This window comes from Choloepus didactylus, chromosome 17 (assembly GCF_015220235.1).
Source record: "Choloepus didactylus isolate mChoDid1 chromosome 17, mChoDid1.pri, whole genome shotgun sequence".
In the NCBI taxonomy this organism is placed as follows: domain Eukaryota; kingdom Metazoa; phylum Chordata; class Mammalia; order Pilosa; family Megalonychidae; genus Choloepus; species Choloepus didactylus.
The window spans coordinates 21865351-21890151 of NC_051323.1; the positions used below are offsets into that span (position 1 = coordinate 21865351).

The 24801-nt window shown below is 37.9% G+C and overlaps 2 protein-coding genes across 3 annotated transcripts in view; both read right to left on the reverse strand.

The window, feature by feature from the left end:
* Positions 1–6239: 6239 nt before the first annotated feature.
* SNRNP27 (small nuclear ribonucleoprotein U4/U6.U5 subunit 27) lies at positions 6240–17676 on the reverse strand. Of its 2 annotated transcripts, XR_005212353.1 has the most exons (7): positions 17526–17676; positions 16373–16493; positions 12501–12613; positions 11878–11957; positions 7635–7699; positions 6486–6652; positions 6240–6398 (listed from the first exon to the last, which is right to left on the reverse strand). XR_005212353.1 is itself a non-coding variant. In XM_037806850.1 (6 exons), exons 1-6 carry the CDS (start codon positions 17557–17559, stop codon positions 6598–6600), a joined length of 468 nt encoding a protein of 155 aa, XP_037662778.1. In that variant the 5' UTR covers positions 17560–17676; the 3' UTR covers positions 6240–6597. The 2 variants fall into 2 exon arrangements, 1 of the variants encoding a protein (XP_037662778.1); XM_037806850.1 differs by having other exon boundaries at positions 6240–6652.
* Positions 17677–23215: 5539 nt separating this feature from the next.
* Positions 23216–24801, reverse strand: part of GMCL1 (germ cell-less 1, spermatogenesis associated) — an 86803-nt gene continuing 85217 nt past the window's right edge. Inside the window, exons 14-15 of the mRNA XM_037806847.1 lie at positions 24240–24337; positions 23216–23660 (exon numbers count right to left, since the gene is read on the reverse strand). Coding sequence (XP_037662775.1) covers positions 23606–23660; positions 24240–24337 — 153 coding nt within the window. The 3' untranslated portion in view covers positions 23216–23605. The remainder of the gene's footprint in view (positions 23661–24239; positions 24338–24801) is intronic.

Genomic DNA, 24801 nt, shown 5'->3' on the forward strand with positions numbered 1-24801 from the left:
CTCACCCAGAACCCAGGCTACTGAAGATAAGACAGTTTAACAGATTTCCAGATTGAGTTGGAAAACACTGAGACTTATAAACACTGAGGAAAAAATATAAATGTAATTATGTTGGGAAATTTTTAATTTGCCATTTTTTAGTGGTTGACACCCATTAAAATTAAATGAACTCAACAGAATAGTAAGAATTAAATGTGTAATAAAACTATGCCTGATAAATAAGAAACACATTTTCTAGTTTTGATGGTTAATTGGATCTAAAAGCTGGTTCTTTATGAAAACACGTAAATAGACATACTGAAGAAGGTTTTCAAGAAAGCACAAAACAAAGTTGGAAATGAAAATGGGTATGTTAACAGTTTTAAAGAGTTTTTTTAAACTGCATGTCATTTGTAAAATAAGCTTGAAAATCGTAGTTAAATGGGTGCAATTCTAAAGTACCAAAACTGACAATAGTAAAAATACTTTGATTTCATTGTTATAACATTGTTTATACTTTATAATATTTTCTCTTCAATTTTATTATGAACATTCAGCATGTCTTTATTCTTTTTCTCTTACTTTCAACACTTAATTTTAATTCAGGTTCTATGTCAATATCATTACCCTTCTCCTTCATCCCTATTGAAAATCACACTAAAAAAAGGGGGAGAAAAAGGTTGAAATCAGAAATAGCAAGTTAATAATTTAACTTCAGTTAAATTAACTTAAGTTAAAAATATAGCTTAAACTCCAAACAAAAATACTAAGTTATATAAAAATCAGAGAACCAGACCAAAGAAGGATCATTTCCATTCTTGGTCTTTGGAAGAAATCACAATTAGCCAGCAGCACCAAGTAGGAATTGGGATTACGAAGAACTCCAAAGGGTATTGGTGCCATCTACTGGAAGTGAAGCAGTAAGGATAAAACAAAGGTTTGGGGTTTTTTTCCTTAGACATTATTTTTCACAGGTGTATACAATGACCAGTTAATTAGGAAAACCTGAAACTACACGTTTTGAGGAACGAACTGAAAAAAAAAAAATCCTAAAACAAAGTAAAAGTGATGACCCCCAGCACCTAGTGCCTCAGAGGCAATTGACTGATGGGCACAGCCCCCCCCCCCAAATTAAAGATGGGAATTCCAGAATGTTTGAACCTGAATTTTATGAACAGAATTTTAAATAAAAAGCTATATGTAATAACATAAATACTGGCTGTCAGTAATTCGTATTTTCCAGCTTACATTACATAAACTTGTAGAATTGAAAAGTCCATTTGAAAGTGAGGAAGCACAAAGACTTATCAGCTAAACTTCACTGCACTTCTTAAAGGCTAAGAGATTTTAGTCCCCTTTATTTAAGGGGCTTATACTGCAGGAGTGTGGAGGATAGTATGCTAAAAGGTAAATGCTACTGCTGAAATGTGTGGCAGGTTCATTCAATGCCAGAGTTCTAATGAGAGAAGCCGCTTCACTGTGTACCTCAGGGGCAGGGAATCGTACATATTATAATACTTAAATGTCTAACAAGTTCCAAAACTATGGGAATTAAAACATTATTACTAATTTTGACACCTTGAAACCATCATGACATTAAAATAAATTTTGTTTTATAAGTATTTGGGGAATTTATTTTGTTCCTCGAAGTGTAAAAATCAGAACTGGATGTTTATGCTTTACTAATATCAATCCTCTTCTTTATGGCTACTTTGGAACATTTAAAAATGATGTTTGAAAAATTAGTCCACAAACATTTGTGATTTGAAAAAGAGAGTAAAATAAACTACGGCATATAGTTCCATGAAACACTAAGTAGCAGTTAAAAACCCAAAAGTGTAGATTTACTTATGCTGGCATGGAAAGATCTCCAGGGCACAGATTTGAGTAAATAATTAAGTTGTAAATGATTCCTACAGTATCATGTTATTTGTGTAAAAACACCAAGTAAACCCAAACTATGTATTTTCTTCATTTCCAACTATGTTACATAAATATATGCATAGACAAAGACCTGGAAGTATACATTGTAAAGAATTAACAGTGGAGGGGGGTAATAGGACCAGGATTGTGGGTACTGGTCCAAGGGGACTCGGCTTTCTCATGTTTTACTTTTTTTTTTTTTTTAAACCAGAAAAAAAGGTATCCATTCATTACTTGGGTAGGTAAAGCCTAAAATGAAAATCTGGGGAAATGGTCATGGAAAAAGGTTACAGAATTATATCCACGAATTCAGTTGATAATTTACTGAGTCTTTATGATGTGCCTCATGCTGAGTGGTGCTGGGGCTACAGCAGTGAACAAGATGGGAGCCTTGCTCTCAGAGCTTGCTGCCTATTGTAAGAGCCAGACGGTAATAATATGTCTGTAGCAGTATGTCAGGCTATGGTTAAGTGCTATGAAGAAAAGTAAAGCAGGATTTGGGGAAATTGGAACCCTGATACACTGGTGGTGGGAATGTAATATGGTGTAGCCACTATGGAAAACAGTTCAGTGTTTCTCAAAAAGTTAAAACATAGAGTTACTGTATGACCCAGCAATTCTGCTCCTAGATACGTACCCAAGAAAATTGAAAACATGTTCACAAAAACTTGGACACGTATGTTCATAGCAGCATTATTCATAAGAAGCAAAAAGTAGACAAAACACAAATGTCTTTCAACTGATAAACGGATAAACGTGTATATCCATACAATGGAATATTATCCATCCATGATACATGCTACAACATGGATGAATCTTGAAAACATTATGCTAAGTGAAAAAAACGTCAGTCACAAAAGTCTGTTTATTTTATAATTCATTTATATGAATGGCCAGAATAGGCAAAGCCATAGAGTCAGAAAGTTGATCAATGGTTGCCAGGAGCTGAGGGGAGGAAATGAATGGGAAGTGACTGCTAATGGATACGGAGTTTCTTTTTGGGATAAGAAAGATATTCTGGAATTAGTGGTGATAGATGCACCATTTTGTGAATATGGTAAAAACCCACTTTAATGGTATATTTTAGAAGGGTGAATTTTATGCCATGTGAATTTTATCTCAATTTTTTAAGTGTTAAAAAGAAAGGTAAGGGGATAGAAGGAAGAGAAGACAACTCGCTGATTTGGATAGTGTTCAGGAATAACCCTAGTTTGAGCAGATGCCTGAACAAATTAAAGCAGCTACCCATGCAAACACAGGGAGAAGAGCGAACATTCCAGGAGGAATTCCAAGAGCAAGTGGCAAGACTGTGAGGGAGATGCATGTCTGTTCTCAAAGAACAGGAAGGTGGCCAGCCAGTGTGGCTGAGTGCAGTGAAAAGTGGGCAAGGCTGCTGGAGCCAGTGTCTATCTAGATCTTGTAGAGGACTGTACTCGAGTAAGGACTGAACTTTATTCTATATGATGGAAAACTGCTGGAGCAAGGAGCAATGTGACCTGCCACTGCTGCTGGGTGAACAGACTGACGCAGCAAGAGTAAAAGGAAAGACCTATCAGGAGGCTATTGCAATAGAAAAGTAAGGAAAATGGTGGCTTAGATTAGGTTGGTAGTGGTACAGGTGGTGAAAAGTAGTCATACTTAAAATATACTTCGAGTTTAGAGCCAAAAGGCTCACTAATGAATCCAATGTGGGGCATGGGAGAAAGAGAAGAGCCAAGGATGACTCCAAGGATTTTGGTCTGAGCAAAGAAGTGAATGGAAGGGCCACTTACTGAAATGGGGAAGCTTCAGAGAAGACTGGGCAGGGAAATGATATTTTAGTTCATCTTAAATCTGAGGTGCCTATTTATCTCCTAGATGGGTATACAAGATGGTTATTCAGGAAAATGGTCAGGTTGGAAGCAGAGTGAAGGCAGATGATGTCACTGAGTACGAGATTGGAGAGTCCAAGGACTGAGCCCTGGAGCATGCTAACATTTAGATACTTGATAAGAGAAGATTTGGCACAATTTACGTCCTCTGAGAGGCAACAGCCTGTTAAGAGGAAGAAGACAAGGATGTTCCATCTTTGTCATTTTTCCAGAATCAGATGATCTGATGGATCCAAGTTCCTCCAAACTAAGATTTCTTTTCAGACCAAAGGCATCGTCTCTCTGGATTTTCAAAGATTTCCTCTACTTCCAATTCTTTGGTGTTTGCTCATAGATAGGAAACTATTGATCTACCAGGTATTCTCAGATTATTTATTTACAAAGTATGCTGCTTTGGGGGTCTTAAGTCAAATTTCTACTAACACCACAGTGAGGACGACAATCCAGAAACATATAATTTGGTTTGGGGTATAGTATTTTATCCAGAAGATTTGGCTTTCCAATAAAACAACAGTCGGGTCTGCTTTTCTTCAGTATGCACAAACGTGGTCAGAGATAGTCCTTGTCATGGATAATTTACAGATATGCTATACTTGGTGGTGGTGGTGGGAGGCATCAGGGGTCTACTTGGCTTAAATGGCAATAAGTACAAGGAAAATAATCCAACTACCTGAAGTGGTGGACTCTTGTATAATGGGTACTTCAAGTTGTGCAAATGATACAGCATATTTAAATGTGTAAGCACTGAAGGCAGTAGTAGGTATAAATGTCAATAGTGTTGATCTTTATGGTTTGAATTTATCTTCTTTCATCTTCTCTAAGCCTCAGTCTTCTCATCTAGGAAATGGAAATAATAGTACCTCTATCTATCTCAAAGGGATTTGATATGAATCAAAGCAATGTGTATACTACACCATGCAATGCAGTCATACTACTATCATTTTCTTAATAGGCAACAAACTTGCCAGGAAAGTTTTAAAGAACTACTTAGGGTGATCAAATTTCAGATGCAAAAAGGATTTTAATATCTAGCCAAAGACCCTTGTAAAATCATGTATGTAAAAAGATAACCATAAATAAAATAAAATAGCAAAAGATTAGAAACAACTTTTATGTCCATCATAAAAGGATGTAAATTGTGCCAAATATTCTATTAAGTATCTAAATGTTAGTTTAATAAATTATGATCCACCTTACAATGGACTATAATATAGCTCTTTTAAAAAATGAAGCAATTTCATGTACTGGTAACAATCAAGAATATTAGTAAGTGAAAAAATCTAGGTGCAGAATAGTGTGTAGAGCTTGCAACCATTTGAATAATAAAGATATATATATATATGTATGTATGGCATCTCTAAAAGGATACACAATTAACTCATCATTGTATACCCTTTGTATTATCTGAATTATGTTCCATGTGTTTGTGGAACTTAATAAAAAATATGAAATAACATTTAAAATCTAGCTATAGAAGCCTAAAATACCAGTGAGATATGAAAAGAATGGTTAATGGTTATTACCCTCAATATAAAAAGAGCTTCCTTCAAGTAAGAAAAAGAAAAGCTTGTCACAAGACAAATGGGTCCAAGGCTTGGAATCAACATTTCACACAAGAAATACAAATGGTAAATATATTTTTACTGTTCATTCTCCCTAGAAATTAAACAGATTAAAACCAGTTACCATTATTTTACCTATCAAATTAGAAACTTTTAGAAATGTCAACTCCCAGCATTGGTGCAAATTCATGAAATGGGTATGCTCATACTTTACTGGTCAGAGTCGGTTGTTACCTTTCTAGCCATGTGTATCAAAAGCCTTACAACAGGCACCCCTTTATTTCACCCAACGATGCCACATCTAGGAATTGAGCCTGAGAAAATAATAGACACAAAAAGATTTATGTAACAGGGATACTAGTCAGTTTTAATTATAATAGGAAGTCATGGAAGGCAATGCAATGTTCATCAGTAAGGGATTTGTTAATAAATTGTGCTACAACCGAACAGCTATTAAAAGCTAAGTTTCCAAAATTTAAGAGTGTAAAAAAATTTGTTCTCAGTAAAAAGGAGGGGGTGGGAGATTAGAGGAAGAGAACAGCAGAAACAATATGATCTCATGCGTGGGGGCAAGAAATATACCTATACATTCACATAAGCCTAGAAAGACATATACCAAAATATTAACACTAATTACTTCTGGGGGTGAGATTACAGGTAATTTTTGCCTTTACTTTTGGGTTTCTCACAAGTTTTTTTTATAAGTATGCTTTGTATAATTGTATGTGCATTGGGGGAAAAACAGACAATAAATAATATTTGGACAGATAAAGACAGCAGATACAAAACTCCAAAGTTATACTTTTTTCATTCTTCCAATTTTTAAACTACTAAAACTGTATTTGAAAAAGATAGTATCTAGGGAGCTGTTTTTACCTAGTAATAAAAATATATACCAAATACATAAAGAGTAGAAGTATTGCTTTATTGGAGAAACTTACATCCAAATTACGTTTATGTTTTTTAAAAAGTCCTAACAAGCAGCCAAGAAGAAAACATACACAGCTTCCACAGGAATAAGGACAAACAAAATGGGGTTGATGACTGACCCAAATTGTATTTCCTAAAAGAAAAAAATGTATTATTTAATCTTTCTTCTTTTTGAGGCAGGGTAAGTGAACTGCACACTTCATAAATAAGATTTTCTTACTTTAAGAGGAGGAAGAACCAAGATCCCGTTTTTGGTGCATATTAAATACAAAATACAAAATCCATTCTTCTAAGAAGAGGGAAAAAAAAATCATTCTTCAACATTTCAGTTCTCATGCAATGAAATCCAAAGGTCTGTTGAATCCACCTTTTCGATTCATGTACTGCCTATGATGAAAAGAGAAAATTCATTGTTTATTAAAAAAAATTTGGATTTCTTTTATAAGAAAACTTACTCATGTTTCAGACATGAAACCTATAAACCATTTTTAAAATGGCAAAGTTTAGGGTAAGAACTATTCACAGTTATTTAATGCACTTTAAAGAAGAGAATATTTTACCTAAGAAATAAGCCAGATTTTTTTCAGATTTTTTTGAAGTACAAAATACAAATAGCAGTATGGAAGTATGCTCTGAAAATTATTTGGGAAGATTCTGCAAACTTTAAAAAAATAAATTGAAAACCCATATTCATTTTAGGTAACACTATATACCCAATTTAAGGAAATAGAGAAGAGTTCCAAAATAGGTACCCAACAAGCAAATTAAATCACACACTGTAATGGTTCTCTCCATAGGATTTTATTTGAAGGTAATTTTACAAAGGACTGTCAAATGATGATTCCAAAGTCACATTATCTATATCCTATTTAATTGGGATCCTAATCTTTTATCAGTGCTTAAGGTGGAGAAAAAGGTTATGTTTGAATATGTCTTGAATGTTCCAAATCTGTGGTACTAGTAAAATATGCTTATACTTGATAAATAAAAGAATATATTTACAGTTGAAATTTTTACACAATCAATCTAGGTAAATAATTCAGGAGGGATCTATTTAAAATCAATAATTTTGATAAAATTAAAGTCTAAAGACTTGAGATTGTGCTGTTTTGAGGAAAGAACTACTTACAGCCCTAAAACACTGAAAATACTTTACCCTTCTTTATTATATCTATTAGCTCACAAGTAAATTGGGAAACAATTTTAATACATCAGAATACAAACAAGGAAAATAATCCTTCATTAAAACAAGGGACAGTATGGAACACTGCTACAATTCCTATAAACATTACTATCCCATGATGAAATTCTTTCTTAAGAATGTAATTTGTATAATTAATTCAAACATAATTATTGGAGGTCTACATACCTGTACTTCCTCTTCTGAGACACGTTTATGGCATAGGCATTTACAGAGCCATCTACCTTTTTCCCCTGGAGAAAAGCAATAAACAAATATAAAAAACAGGAATGAGACATTAAATATCTTGATCAGAGAGTTTGATCCTATAGACACATTGCAAAATTCATTTAAGAATGAGGTAGCCCAATGAGAAAGAGAACATCTTCAGCTTCTGATGATATCCCATGAACTCAAGTGTTACAACTCTCTGCTCACATTTTTAAAGTCATACATAAGCAATGAATACAATATTCAAATCAACAAACATTTGTGGTATTCTGTATTATGTGCAAGGCACACCAGGCAGTAGAGCAACGAACCTGACCATTTTGGTCAAATAGTACTTTGATATCAGATAAAAGTTATGGATATTATCTCCAGAAAAACTTACGATCCCACAAAATTTAACTTATGACCATTCTCAAATCATGGCTGCCACAGTCATCATTCTTCTAAATCCCACTTCTTGCACAGGCCTTGCAATTTTGAATTTCAAGTCAAGAATCAGAACACAGATTAACAGATGCTAATGTTATGCCTCACTTATGCTTTAGCCTTTTTAATATGGCATCTACTCTTTCTCTTTCTAATTCCTCTATAGGCCTTTGACCAGTCAAGTTGACTCACCATACCCAGGTGCCTCCATGTTGCTCCTCATGCCTGAAGTGCCTTCCTTGCCCCCATCAAATCTTCAACTATCTGGTTATTTTCTATTGTTCAGGGCCCTATTCAAACGATCCAGCTGCCAAGAAGCACCCATTTCTCTAACTTCCGTAGAATGTTAACTGTGCTTTCTGCACAGTACCCTTTATTTTCTGCATGATGTTATTTCCCCTAAGAGACTGCAAGCTTCTTGACGGTGGGATATGTCTGAGAGTCTCCTATGCAGTCTGACATCCAAGGTCACCACACTCGCAGCTGTTCAGAAAATGACTGTTAAATGTATGAACATCACCAGGTAATGCCATGACACACCCATGTGGTTTCCAACATCACCATCCCATTATTATTCAAGGGAGAGCACCCTATCTGTGCAGCATATTTATTGAAGAACTATGTTAGGGCAAAAAAGGATTCTGCACCACTGGCCTCAAGGCACACATAAGTGATCTACATATTCGAAGTGGAGCTAAAATAAGTATGCTTAGTCTTACTTGTCTATTTCCGTTTTCATCACATTTATTTTGGGGGAGAAACACTGGGAAAATTACTTGGGATGAATGATTTTGACCTCACAGAGAACAGGAGGTAGGCATGGCTTGGAAAGACTGGCTTTGGGAAAAAAGCAAATGATGCTAATCTTTTTATTAAGTCCAATTCCTAAAGACTTACTGATTTTTGGAAAACTATTTGCAGGGCCACATATTATTAGTCCTATTTTCATTTACTTACATACTGGAATGGAAAATTATCCATTGATAAACATAACCAGACTTTGAAACTTCCTAGAAGAATGTTAAAAGCAAAAACAAGTGACCACAGATCAATGATGAAATATCACAAGATACACATTACTGAAAAACTCAAATGAGCTGAGAGACTATAACTAAAAGCCATGAAGCCAACTGCATATGAACTAAATTCATGTCCTCATAGATGTCATTTAACAAATATAACTGACATCATTTGGTCTCACTGGTGCTCTAATTTTTATAGCATCTATGAAATCCCATTCATTTTTCCTTTATAAACAAACATTCAGCACAGACTGCATGTAAAAGTGAAGCTATGGCTTCATCTTTTCATCCCTCAGGGTACTTTACCATAACAACAGGCAATAAGAAAACCAAAAAAACACACTGAGAAAATAATTGCAGTAAGTTCAACCCTATTCTTCTAAGCACAATAAAAATTACAGTTGCTTTGTTTACTTTGGAGATAATTTTATTCATTTAACATATATATTAATAAACCATTTAACTTATAATTTGTAAAAACAAATAAGGATTTAGTACCCTAGAGAAACTACATTAAATTCCAAAAGGAATTCCAAAAGGAAGTTCACGTAACCATTAGGAAGAATAAGAGCTCCTTCATTTTCTCACCTCAAAACAGTCATGCCTCATTTTAAAAAAACATGTGAACTCTACACAATCACATTAGTTAGAAAGTAACTCTTATACCACCTTACATCACCCCACTCCATTAACAACTCAGCGGGAAAGCAAATTATTTTTGACAATTTTCCTCAAAAATCTCAATTTTCAACTCTACAAAACAAAATGGCAAACAACCTTATGAAAAATGGGCGAAGGACTTGAATAGCTAAAGAAAATATACAAATGGCCAATAAGCACATAAAAGATGTTCAGTATCATTAGCCATTAGGGAAATGCAAATCAAAACCACAATGAGACACCACTTCACACCCACTAGGATGGCTATTATTAAAAAAATGGAAATAACAAATGTTGGCCAGGATGTGGAGAAATTGGAACTCTCCTGCATTGCTGCTGGGAACATAAAATGGTGCAGCCACCTTGGAAAACAGTTTGGTGATTTCTCAGAAAGTAAGACATAGAATTACCAAATGACCCAACAATTCAACTCTTAGGTATATATCCCAGAGACAGATATATGTACATCAATGTTCACAGCAGCATTATTCACAACGGCCAAAAGCTGGAAACAACTAAAATGCTATTGACAGATAAATGTACAAACATACACATATGATGGAATATATTCAGCGTAAAAGGGAATGAAGTTCTGATGCATGCCACAACATGGATGAACCTTGAAAACATGCTGAGTGAAATAAGCCAGACATAAAAGGACAAATATTGTATGACTCCACTTATATGAAATATCCAGAATAAGCAAATTCATAGAGACAGAAAGTAGATTAGAGGTTGCCAGGACCTGGGGGGAGGGGAAATGGGGAGTTACTGCTTAATGGGTAGTTTCTGTTTTAGGGGATGAAAGTTTTAGAACTGGAAAGTGGTGATGGTAGCAAACTATTGTAAATGTTGAATTGCATATTTCAAAATGGTTAAAAGGGCAAATTTTATGTTACATGCTACCACAATAAAAAATTAAATTAAAATCTTAATTGTCATTTGGAAAACCAAGTGGAAAGACCTAAAATTCTAGAAAAGAGATTTTTTAACATATTCTTTCTCTCACCACATATAGACTCTCCCTCTACCTATCGTTTGTGGCTCCCTGTCTTCATCCTTCCTCCCCTTCCCTGTATCTCCTGTTTCTCTCCGCCACCCTCTCCACACCCTCTTCTCTTTCTCCCCTCCCCTCCTCCTCTTCACAATCCTTTCCTCTTCTTCTTCTCCCCTCTTCTTCCTCCCCACTCTCTGTCCTTTCCAGTACTGTGATCAAGGTTAGATAGCTCCCAACTCTCCAATCCACCTCTCTTCTGAGCTGTCAGACACATATGCAGCTGCCCATACCATCTTTATCTGGCAGCTCAATGTCGGTCTTGCCTTTCACTACAGTTCCCCCTCTCCTGTAATCCCTTTTGGGGTTAACTGTAGCAACCAGTATCCCCAGCTGGATCATCTCAAAGTCATCGCTGACTACTCACTCTCACTTCCACTAACTCTGGTTCCTGAATGGTTCTCAATATTCTATTTCCATGCCCACTGCTTGGGTTCAGACCTTCCTCTTTCGTTTGCACTACTAACCTGCCTCCAATCTAACCTGCCTCCCCTTTTCCCTCCAGGTTGCCCTGAGAGTCATTTTCTAAAACATGCATCGTCACTGTCATTCTCTTCCTTAAAAGTCATTGCTTGCTCTCCTCAAATCTAAAGAATTGACTCTAAATTCCTTAGTGCCATCAAAATCTCTGCAGGATTTGGCTCCAACCTCTATTTCTAGCCTTATCCCTACTCACTAGCCTATTGGCACCCTTTTATCAGTCACTCAATTTGAGATTCCCACAACACTGTGCTCTTTCACATCTATGTGGCACCTTCTCTACTTCAAATGATCTTCCTCCTCTTCCTTGCCTGATCATCTCTACTCACCTTTTAAGATCTAACTCAGACATCATTCCTGGGAAGCACCCCCTGAATTCCAATGGCAGCTCACTGCTTCCTCCTCTGTGCTCTCAAAGCTCTTCATACAGACCATTATCTTACAACCAAATATATTTGTATCAATTACAAGTGATGGTAAAAGAATATGGAAAAATGGGACAGTCATAATGGATTCATTTGAATCAGAATGTTTAATTGGTGTTTTACTTGCTACTTACTTTAGTGGAGTCAAAGGAGGCAAATCCCATTAACTTCATCATTTCTATTTCTTCCTCTGTTTTGCCCTCTAAGTCCTCCTCTGCAAAAATAAGTGATAATTTTTTAAACTCACCTATCATTTTATATATATATTATATATATATATGTGAATGAGGTAGCAACAGATTAATAGTTATTCCACATTAACAGCAGAGAATACACAAAACAATTAGCATGAGTCTAATGAAAAAAAACTTCCTCTTCAGTTTGGATAAACAGACTGTAACCTTGGATGCAAGGAAGGAGTGTTCTTTCAAGCAGTCAGAAGAGACTGCTTGAAAGAACATGCTCAGAGCCTTTAAGCAGGACCACCTTTAATATAGTATTTGACAATATCTAGTTGTGAAGATACTTCCAAAATAGAACATTCTCTTCCATGTTTTTAACTGCTTTTCTTATATTCTATAAGGAGCATCATGAATAATCAGCAACTTCCTAAGGTACAATTGGAAAAAAATCTCAAAACCATATGCAATGAACACTGTAAAAGCTCAATACTCAAATTATACTTATATAATCTTATCTGACTGGTTATTTAAACAAGGCTATACTTTTCCCACAGTTATGTATCTACTAACATTACCAGTAATCTGACGTTCTTTGCTCTTTGTTTCTTTTGTCTCTTTTTTTTCCTCATCTCTTCTTTCTTTCAGTCGAGAAGGGGAGGGAGATGTAGATCTGTGTCGTCTTGGTGATCTAGTATTTAATACATAAAGATATTAGAAACTGAGACATACCTGGTGACACTATGCAGATAAGCACAGATGCACACCAGTGCCTGAAAAGTAAAAGCTGAACAAAAGGCAGGCTCCAATATGATAAAGAGCATATATGAAAAACCCACAGCCAGCATAGTACTCAATGGTGAGAGACTGAAAGCCTTCCCTTTAAGATCAGGAACAAGACAAGGATGCCCGCTGTCACCACTGTTATTCAACATTGTGCTGGAAGTGCTAGCCAGGGCAATCCGGCAAGACAAAGAAATAAAAGGCATCCAAATTGGAAAAGAAGAAGTAAAACTGTCATTGTTTGCAGATGATATGATCTTATATCTAGAAAACCCTGAGAAATCGACGATACAGCTACTAGAGCTAATAAACAAATTCAGCAAAGTAGAGGGATACAAGGTTAATGCACATAAGTCAGTAATGTTTCTATATGCTAGAAATGAACAAACTGAAGAGACACTCCAGAAAAAGATACCATTTTCAATAGCAACTAAAAAAATCAAGTACCTAGGAATAAACTTAACCAAAGATGTAAAAGACCTATACAAAGAAAACTACATAACTCTACCAAAAGAAATAGAAGGGGACCTTAAAAGATGGAAAAATATTCCATGTTCATGGATAGGAAGTCTAAATGTCATTAAGATGTCAATTCTGCCCAAACTCATCTACAGATTCAATGCAATCCCAATCAAAATTCCAACAACCTACTTTGCAGACTTGGAAAAGCTAGTTATCAAATTTATTTGGAAAGGGAAGATGCCTCGAATTGCTAAAGATACTCTAAAAAAGAAAAACGAAGTGGGAGGACTTACACTCCCTGACTTTGAAGCTTATTATAAAGCCACAGTTGCCAAAACAGCATGGTACTGGCACAAAGATAGACATATAGATCAATGGAATCGAATTGAGAATTCGGAGATAGACCCTCAGATCTATGGCCGACTGATCTTTGATAAGGCCCCCAAAGTCACTGAACTGAGTCATAATGGTCTTTTCAACAAATGGGGCTGGGAGAGTTGGATATCCATATCCAAAAGAATGAAAGAGGACCCCTACCTCACCCCCTACACAAAAATTAACTCAAAATGGACCAAAGATCTCAATATAAAAGAAAGTACCATCAAACTCCTAGAAGATAATGTAGGAAAACATCTTCAAGACCTTGTATTAGGCGGCCACTTCCTAGACTTTACACCCAAAGCACAAGCAACAAAAGAGAAAATAGATAAATGGGAACTCCTCAAGCTTAGAAGTTTCTGCACCTCAAAGGAATTTCTCAAAAAGGTAAAGAGGCAGCCAACTCAATGGGAAAAAATTTTTGGAAACCATGTATCTGACAAAAGACTGACATCTTGCATATATAAAGAAATCCTACAACTCAATGACAATAGTACAGTCGGCCCAATTATAAAATGGGCAAAAGATATGAAAAGACAGTTCTCTGAAGAGGAAATACAAATGGCCAAGAAACACATGAAAAAATGTTCAGCTTCACTAGCTATTAGAGAGATGCAAATTAAGACCACAATGAGATACCATCTAACACCGGTTAGAATGGCTGCCATTAAACAAACAGGAAACTACAAATGCTGGAGGGGATGTGGAGAAATTGGAACTCTTATTCATTGTTGGTGGGACTGTAAAATGGTTCAGCCACTCTGGAAGTCAGTCTGGCAGTTCCTTAGAAAACTAGATATAGAGTTACCATTCGATTCAGCAATTGCACTTCTCGGTATATACCCGGAAGATCGGAAAGCAGTGACACGAACAGATATCTGCAAGCCAATGTTCATAGCAGCATTATTCACAATTGCCAAGAGATGGAAACAACCCAAATGTCCTTCAACAGATGAGTGGATAAATAAAATGTGGTATATACACACGATGGAATACTACGTGGCAGTAAGAAGGAACGATCTGGTGAAACATATGACAACATGGATGAACCCTGAAGACATAATGCTGAGCGAAATAAGCCAGGCACAAAAAGAGAAATATTATATGCTACCACTAATGTGAACTTTGAAAAATGTAAAACAAATGGTTTATAATGTAGAATGTAGGGGAACTAGCAATAGAGAACAATTAAGGAAGGGGGAACAATAATCCAAGAAGAACAGATAAGCTATTTAACGTTCTGGGGATGCCCAGGAATGACTATGGTCTGTTAATTTCTGATGGATATAGTAGGAACAAGTTCACAGAAATGTTGCTATATTAGGTAACTTTCTTGGGGTAAAGTAGGAACATGTTGGAAGTTAAGCAGTTATCTTAGGTTAGTTGTCTTTTTCTTACTCCCTTGTTATGGTCTCTTTGAAATGTTCTTTTATTGTATGTTTGTTTTCTTTTTAACTTTTTTTTCATACAGTTGATTTAAAAAAGAAGGGAAAGTTAAAAAAAAAAAAAAGAAAAGAAAAACAAGGGAAAAAAAAAAAGATGTAGTGCCCCCTTGAGGAGCCTGTGGAGAATGCAGGGGTATTTGCCTACCCCACCTCCATGGTTGCTAACATGACCACAGACATAGGGGACTGGTGGTTTGATGGGTTGAGCCCTCTACCACAGGTTTTACCCTTGGGAAGACGGTTGCTGCAAAGGAGAGGCTAGGCCTCCCTATGGTTGTGCCTAAGAGCCTCCTCCCGAATGCCTCTTTGTTGCTCAGATGTGGCCCTGTCTCTCTAGCTAAGCCAACTTGAAAGGTGAAATCACTGCCCTCCCCACTACGTGGGATCAGACACCCAGGGGAGTGAATCTCCCTGGCAACGTGGAATATGACTCCCGGGGAGGAATGTAGACCCGGCATCGTGGGACGGAGAACATCTTCTTGACCAAAAGGGGGATGTGAAAGGAAATGAAATAAGCTTCAGTGGCAGAGAGATTCCAAAAGGAGCCGAGAGGTCACTCTGGTGGGCACTCTTATGCTCACTTTAGACAACCCTTTTTAGGTTCTAAAGAATTGGGGTAGCCGGTGGTGGATACCTGAAACTATCAAACTACAACCCAGAACCCATGAATCTCGAAGACAGTTATATAAAAATGTAGCTTATGAGGGGTGACAATGGGATTGGGAAAGCCATAAGGACCACACTCCACTTTGTCTAGTTTATGGATGGATGAGTAGAAAGATAGGGGAAGGAAACAAACAGACAAAGGTACCCAGTGTTCTTTTTTACTTCAATTGCTCTTTTTCACTCTAATTATTATTCTTGTTATTTTTGTGTGTGTGCTAATGAAGGTGTCAGGGATTGATTTGGGTGATGAATGTACCACTATGTAATGGTACTGTAAACAATCGAAAGTACGATTTGTTTTGTATGACTGCGTGGTATGTGAATATATCTCAATAAAATGAAGATAAAAAAAAAAAAAAAAAAAAAAAGGCAGGCTCCATAGGACTAGAAATCTATCTTTACAGCAAAGGGAGGAGAGGAAGGTTTTGCCTAGGCTTTGATCGTTAACAACAAATGGAAAATACAGTTTACTGCTTATCATCAATTCCACAGTATAGCTAGGGCTAAAAAATGTTTTGTGAGGCAGAAAAATGATGAAGAGAGGGTTAACTCCACTTTACTAATGGGAATGTGAGGTTTAGACTAAAGCAGAATTAAGTTCCCCTCATTTCATAAAATTCCAAATCCCCTTATGGCTGATAAAAAACAATGTTAAGGGCAGTCAGTAGTTTCACTGGGACTTATAGCAAAGCTTCTGGCTCATCTTCTGCATTCACCTGGAGCGTCTTCTGTGCGGGGATCGAGAGCGGCTCCTCCTCCGATCTCTCTCCCGTGACCGGGACCTTTCTCGACGCCTGCGTTCTCTCTCCCGGGAGGTGGACCGAGACCGCCTACGCTCTAATACAAAGACATAAAATAGAGAGCCAAAAATTACCTCAACTATTTAGAGTTGTGCTGTCCAGTAGAAATATAAAGCAAGCCATTTCTAGTAGTCATATTAAACAAGTAAAAAAGAAACAAGTAGAATCAATTTTAATAATAGATATTGGACTCAATGAATCAAAAATATCATTTTAATATGCAAATCAATAAAAAATTATTAATGATATTGTACATTTTTTTTTGTAGTAAGTCAAGGAAATCGGGTGTGTATTTTATACTTCAGCATTCCTCAATTCCGATAAGCCACATTTCAAGTGCTTCAATAGCCACATATGGCTCGTGGCTTCATTCGACTTTTAAGAAAATCTAGTCTTAAGAACATTAGGGACTAGTTGGAGGTGAAAAATTTAACCAGGGGCAGAACAGAAAGTCTAAGTTTGATCTCCTGGTCCAAGTCATGGCTTGCACTGCCTCACTTAGGGGCAAGGGGGTGAGATGACATTTCGAGGTGAGCACTCTGGACGCAAAGTCTAAATATCGATTTTCCTTCCCCTGTGAGAAGGAAAGTAACATTTATTGAGTATCTAAAGAACCAGGCATTATCACATACTGAGTGCTATGGAATGTGACATTAATTCTCACATCAATTTTTAAGGTAGTTAACATTTCATTCCAATGTCTGATTACGGGAATTCAGAAGAAAGATTGGATGCCTTGTCTACGGAACCCCAGAAATTAAATGCAGGAGCAATGGTCTTATTCTAAATCTCCCAGCCACCAGTATAATAAAAGTTACTCTGCAAAGCTGGCAAAGAGTCGACGTAACCCTATGTCAGAGGGAGAAAACAAACCGCCTTCAAATCGTAGGACCCAGGCTTGATTGTCTAGAATTAAGGTCTTCGTTCCTCCAACCACCCTCCGCTTTTCTCTTTCTCAGTAGGAAAGGGGCCGCCTGTCTGCTGCCCTGGTATCGACCAAAAAAGAAAAGAAAAAAAAAAGAATGCACCTCCAACAGAACCCCAAGACCTCCATTGCTTCTGGACTCACCCCTCCGTGGGGAGCGGCTACGGCTGCGACCCATTCGGAATCCTTATCTTATTCAGACCGTCCCGGAAACGAATGTGGAACAACTTCCGGAGCGCAGGGATGGGAACTTTCGCAGTGGACTGGAAGACGTCGACACGACTCTCGAGGGTTCCGGCTTCTAAGGAGGGGAGGTGGCACTGAGCCCGCCCAGAATCACGTGGCCCCGCCCACCACGCCGCCGCGTCTGCGCTCCGGGATTCAGGTGAGAGCCGAGTTGTAATCTGCACTGCTCTGGCCCGACCACCTTTGCGGTGGCTTCCGGTTTTTATGTGTCCACAGTGAACGTTTTGTATGCTAATTGATATTATAAAAATGTACGGAAAAGTCAGCCGTATACCCACCACTTTAAGACAATATCTCACCCCTCCCATTTTTGTCAGTCTTTGCCCACATGAATAAATTTTTTCACATCAAACCATTTGTAAACAGGCATAAGTTTTTTCACATTAAACCAATTCTAAACGTGGCATATACACAGTTAATGTATTTTGACTTTTTCACATAACATTCTCTCGTAAGGAGTGAATATGTCAAAGTTCACAGTTAGATGCCAGCCTTGAGAAGGTACTCAAACTACTATTGGCTACTGGCAGAAATCTGTGACTATTGCCTTATTGATAAAGTCTTTGCAGATGTGATTAATTAAGGCTCTCGAGATAGAATCTTCTGGTTTAGCTGGGCAGACTCTAAATGCAATCACAAATGTCCTTGTAAGAGAGAAGCAGAGGGAGATTTGAAGAGGAGGCAACGTGACCACGAGGGAGCAACAAGCCAAGTTATGCTGGTAGCTCTGAGAAACTGGAAGAGGCAAGGCACAGATTCTCCCCTAGAACCTCCAGAGGAAGCACAGCCCTGGTGACCTCTTGGTTTTAGCCCAGTGAAACTTATTTTGAACTTTGGGCTTCCAGAATTGTGAGAGAATACATTTCTGTTGTTTAAAGCCACCAAGTCTGTGATAATTTTCTCTGGCAGCCACAGGAAACTAATGCAGTCAGCTGTGTCAAATGCAGTAAAGAATCCTTTAAAATAAGAACTAAAAAGTGGCTGCTGGATTTAGCAATACAGAGGCCATTGTTGAACTTGTTGAAAATTATTTCAGTGGAAGGTAGGACAAGACAATTTGTAAAGGACTGCTATGAGAAGGGAATGAAAGAAGGTGTAAACCCTGAATGCAGGTGACTCATTTCAGGATCCTGGCTCAGGAGGAAATGAGAGCATTTGGGTAGTAATTAGAGGGATGCTGAAGGACAAGGACGAGGTTTGCATGCATGCACATGCATGTGTGTGTGTGGGGGGGAGAGATAGATATTCAGGGTGGCAGGAAGTTAACCAATATTTCTAGACTGAGAAGAAAGTGTCAGAAAGGAAGAAGTTAAAAATATGGAGCCACAAGAGGATACTTGATGTAGCAAGGTCTCAGGGGAGGAAGGGGATGTGCTCAAATGCAGACAGGAAGGTGGTGGACAGAACCTGTGCACCTATCTTTCCTAACCCTGAAATCCACAGCCACTGGAATTAGGGAAGGATGCTATCATCCATCCAGAACCTGAGGAATGTTCCAGTCAGACAACTCAGACCTAAGACACTGACAATTCAACATAGGTGAAGATGAGGATCACTGAAAAGCAAGCAGAACTGTTTCCCCAGAAGAGCCCACAGAAACGTCGAGCCCAATAAGAATGGAAAGGAGCCAAAGCAGCCACAGAGAGCAGCAGGAACCCAGAGCTCAGCACTGTGAGTGGCTTTGCATCTGGGTGGCAACTGGCAGGATAGGTCTCTAGGGACATGGACACTAGAATTGAATGGAGAAGCAGGGCAGTGCCCAGGAAACTTCAGATCTCCACAGTGGACATGAAGGGGAAAAAGGAAGGAAAGGCAGCTGGCACCATGGCGATAACCCTACAGACTAATTCCTGTATTTCTACAATTGAGGTAGGTTATTGTGATGGTTAATTTTATGTGTCAACTTGGATAGATTATGGTGTCCCGTTCTTTGGTCAAATATTGGCCTAGTTGTTTCTGTGGAGGTAATTCATAGAAGGGATTAGCATCTAAATCATTGACCTTGGGTAAAGGAGATTACCCTCTGTAATGTGGGTGGGCCTCATCCATTTGGTTGGGGGTCTTAACAGCAAGAAGGGAGGGTTCCAGGGATCAGAAGGAATTCCAGCCACCCACCTGAAACCAGGGGTGAGGCATAGAATGAATTCTCTCCCTTAAGAGGAAGCACGGCCCTGCCAGCACCTTGATTTTGGACTTCAAGCCTTCAGAACCGTGAGACAATAAATTTTGGTTGTGTTGGCTAACTAGTCCATGGTGCTTTGTAATAGCAGCCCTGGCAAACCAAGAAAGTCACCCACCTCCTAGCTGGAGCATGGTGAAGGAAAGCTCTGCCCTTGGTGCATCTTGATAAACTCATCTTAGCTGACCTGCAGAGCCCAGTAGTATCCACTGGGTTTGGACCACCAGGAAAACAAGAAGAGTGGCTTTCACAGTTCCTGAGGAAGCCCACATACACTACCACCACTCATTAATCTAGGAGCTTTTTTTTTTTTTTAATTTAAACTTTTTATTTTGAAATAACAATAGGCAGGAAGCTGCAGAGTAGAGAGGCCCTGTGGATCCTTCACCCACTTTCCCTCAATGTTTATCTTTTATATCAAAACCAGGAAGTTGACATTGGTGCAATACACATGTATAGTTTTCTCATCACAGATTTCCGTAACACCACTACAATCAAGATAGAGAATAATTTTCATCATCACAAAGGTCTCCTTCATGCTTCCTGTGGTGGTTTGGAGCTGTATGTACCCCAGAAAAATCATGTTCTTAAACCTAATCCATTCCTGTGGATATGAACCCATTGTAAGTAGGACCTTTTGATAAGGTTACTTCAAGTTAAGGTGTGGCCCAACTCAATCAGGATGGGTCTTAATGCTATTACTGGAGTCCTTTATAAGTGGAATGAAATTCAGACAGAGAGAAAGCCACAAGAAGCAAGAAGCTGGCACAGAACCCAGCTGAGAAGGGAAAGACCAGGAGATACTGCCATGTGCCTTGCCATGTGACAAGCGAAGGACCAAGGATCGCCAACAGCCAGCACCAGAATGCCAGTCTTTGCAGAGAAAGCATCGCCTTGATGATGCCTTGATTTGGACTTTTTCCCAGCCTCAAACCATGAGTGAATAAATTCCCGTTGTTTAACCCAAACCATTTTTCATGATATTTGTTTAAGCAGCCCAGGAGACTAAAACACTGACCCTTTAGAATCAAATTCATCCCTGCTCCTCCACTACTCCTATTCCCTGGCAACAACTAATCTGTTTTTCAACTCTGATTTTTTTTTGTTTCCATTTTGCAAATGTTATATAAATAGAGTCATGAAGTGTAACCTTTTAAGATTGGCTTTTTTTTTGCCACTCCACACAATACCCTTGAGATTCATCCAAGTTGTTACGTGTGTCAGCACTCTGTTCCTTTTTGTTGCTGAGTAGTATTCCATGGGTTGGATGTACCGCAGTTTAATCATTCACCTATTGTAGCCAATTTGGTTGTTTCCAGTTTTTGATCATTTCAAATAAAGTTGTGTGCCAGTTTGAATGTATTTTGTCCCCCAAATGCCATTATCTTTGATGTAATCTTGTGTGGGTAGACGTTATCAGTTTTGATTAGATTTCTTTGAGTGTTTCTTTGGAGATGTGCCCCACCCAGCTGTGGGTGATGACTCTGATTGGATATTTCCATGGAGGTGTGGCCCCACCCATTCAGGGTGGGCCTTGATCACTGGAGCCATATAAATGAGCTGAGGGGCAGAGGGAACTCAGTGCAGCTGTGAGTGATGTTTTGAAGAGGAGCTACAGACAAGAAGGACACTTTGAAGAAAGCACAGGAGCTGCAGATGAGAGAAAGTTTGAAGACGGCGGTTGAAAGCACTCTTGCTCTGGAGAAGCTGAGAGAGGACAACTACCCCAAGTGCGACTAAGAGTGACATTTTTGAGGAACTGAAGCCTAGAGAGGAATGTCCTGGGAGAAAGCCATTTTGAAACCAGCACTTGGAGCAGACACCAGCCACGTGCCTTGCCAGCTAACAGAGGTTTTCTAGACACCATTGGCCATCCTCCAGTGAAGGTACCCGATTGTTGATGTGTTGCCTTGGACACTTTATGGCTTTAAGACTGTAACTGTGTAACCAGATAAACCCCTTTTATAAAAGCCAATCCATCTCTGGTGTTTTGCATTCTGGCAGCATTAGCAAACTAGAACAAGTTGCTATGAATATTTGTGATTTTGTATGGACATAAATTTTAATTTTCTGGAATAAATGTCAGGAGTTTGATTGGTGAGTCATATAGTAAGTGTATGTTTAGTTTTTTTAATTTTTATTTTAATTGCTAAAGTATTTTCCAGAGTGGTTGTGCCAGTTTACATGCCCACAAGAGATTTATGAGATCCAGCTTTTTTGCATCCTCACCAGCATCTGGTGTTGTCACTATTTTTAAATTTTATTTTAGATATTCTATTAGTATGTAATGATGTCTCATTATGGTCTTAACTTGCATTTCCCTAACGGCTAGTTGAACATCTTTTCATGTGCTTATTTGCCATCCATAAATCCTCTTTGGTGAAATGTCTCTTCATATTTGTGTTTTTACTATGGAGTTTGAGAGTTCTTTCTCTGTGAGTCCTTTGTCAGATATGTGATTTGCAAATATTTTCCCCTGTCTGAAGCTTGTATTTTTATGTTCTTAGGCAGGTCTTTCAGAGAGTAAAAATTTTAAATTTTGATTAAAGCAAAATTCTTTCATGGGCCATGCTTTTGATGTCATGTCTAAGATGTGTCAAGGCCAAGATTTTCTGCTTCATTATCTTCAAAATGTTTTCTTTTTATACTTACGTCTATGGTGCATTTTGGGTTAATTTTTGTACAATGTGTGAGGTTTAGGTTAAGGTTCACTTTTTTGCCTATCAATACCCAACTGTCCAGCACATTTGTTGGAAAACCTATCCTTCCTCCGTCAAATTGCTTTTGCACCTTTGACAAATGTCAATTGGCCATACTTGTGTGGGGCTATTTATGGGCTCTCTATTTTCCATTGATTTGTGTGCCTCTACTAATACCACACAGTCTTGATTCTGAAGCTATATATGTATATCTTGAAATTAGGTAGGATGATTCATCCCACTTTATTCTTTTTCAAAATTATTTTAGCTGTTCTGGTTCCTTTGCTTTTCCATATACTTCAAAAAATAATGTTGTTTATCTTATTGGAATTTTGATAGAAATTGTGTTTAACCTGTATATCAATATGAGGATGACTGATATCTTTATCAAGTCTTCCAATCCATGAACACAGTATATTTTTTACAATGCTAGTTTCAATTTTTTTTTTTTTTTTTACTTTGTTCATATTCCTTCTTTTATCTCTAATCTTTCATCTGGCATCATGTTTCTTTTTTTTAAATTCGATTTTATTGAGATATATTCACAAACCATACAGTCATCCACAGTGTACAACCAGTTGTTCACAGTACTATTACATAGTTGTGCATTCATCACAATTTTTGAACATTTTCATTACCACACCCCCCAAAAATAAGAATAAAAACTAAAAAAACAACACCCAAAACATCCCATACCCCCCATCCCTCCCTATTGTTTATTTATTTTTTGTCCCCATTTTTCTACTCATCTGTCCGTACACTGGATAAAAGGATTGGGAACCAAAAGCTTTTCACAATCATAGTCACATAGTGTAAATCTTCAAGAATCAAGGCTACTGGGTTGTGGTTCAACCATTTCAGGTATTTCCTTCTAGCTATTCCAATACACTAAAAACTAAGAATGTCCTCTCGACTCCATTTCAAATCTCTCAGCCACTGAAACTTTATTTTGTTTCATTTCACTTCCTCCTTTTGGTCAAGATTTTCTCAATCCCGATGCCAGGACCAAGCTCATCTTTGCCAGTCATGTCCCACGTTGCCAGGGAGAGTCACACCTCTGGAAGTAAGGGGATCATTTCTTTCTGTCCGAAGTTTAACCCTTATAATTTCCTGTAGTGAATGTCTGTTGGTTGCAAGTGCTCAGCTTTTGTTTTGCTAAAAAAAAAAAACTTTTTCTCCTCAATATTGTTAGCTATTTTTGTTGCGTATAGATTTCTCTGCATATTAAAGATAATTAATCCACAAATTCTGACTTCCGTTTTTACTAAGAAGTCATTGATCAAATTAGATTAATAATTAGATCTAAATTAAGGTTCCATTTATAGTAATCTGAATTAATTTGTCTTGGCTGCTCTTAAGCTGTCTTTTGTGACTTAAAGCTGGCTGTTTTTAGGCTCTTAGTCTTGTGAACTGCAGTTTTTCATGAATTTCTAGGTGCACAGTTATTTTTATTTTACTGGCTTTCCTGAATCTGTCAATTCATGTCTTTCCTCAGTTCTTGAATATTCTCTTTAAATATTTCCTCTGCCCCTTTCTCCCTCTCTCTTCTCCCTGCCACCCCCATAACTCAAGTGAACATATGTACAATTTTTTAAACTCTATCCTCCAAGTCCCTAAACATTTTTTTCTTCCTAGTTTCTATCTGTTGGTGCCTGTGAAGGCTGTTTATCCGTAAGCCTGGGATGTAGCCCTTTGGCATCCCACCTGAAGTTGGGAGAACTAATCAGGGTTTACCTTCTTTGGCAGTCCATGAACTGTTTTTGATCCCCTATTCCCATGTTAGTGGAAATGTTTTGCTTCTTAGACACCTCTTTTGGAATCAACAGATGCCTCTGGATGAAAAATAGTGACAAATCATTACCAGAAGGGAAACTCTCCTCTCTAGTGATTTCGATTATGAGTTTCTGTTTCTTGGAATTTTATCCTTGAGAAATCATTGAGATCTGGAGAAAGGGTTCCTAAAGAGAGGACATGCATTTGTTTCTGCCAGGGGTCTGGCACACCAGCAATCTGGACCACTTTATGCTTTTCTTGACGTTTTTGGATCATCCAGATAGTTAATTAAACCTGCAAATCCAAGGGAGGAATGGCTCATGGTTATGAATTCTTAAGGGAGATTATTTCCTGCCTCCACCCAGTGCCAGGCAATTTTCCTTGCAGTTCCAGGGGCTGGGTTTACTTCGGTTTCACCCTTACATTGAAGCTCTATCTCTTGGACTTCAAACTTTGTTGTGTTACGGGGAGAACTCCTATTATTCACCCATATTTTCCTATCCTCCATATTCAGTTAAACTAT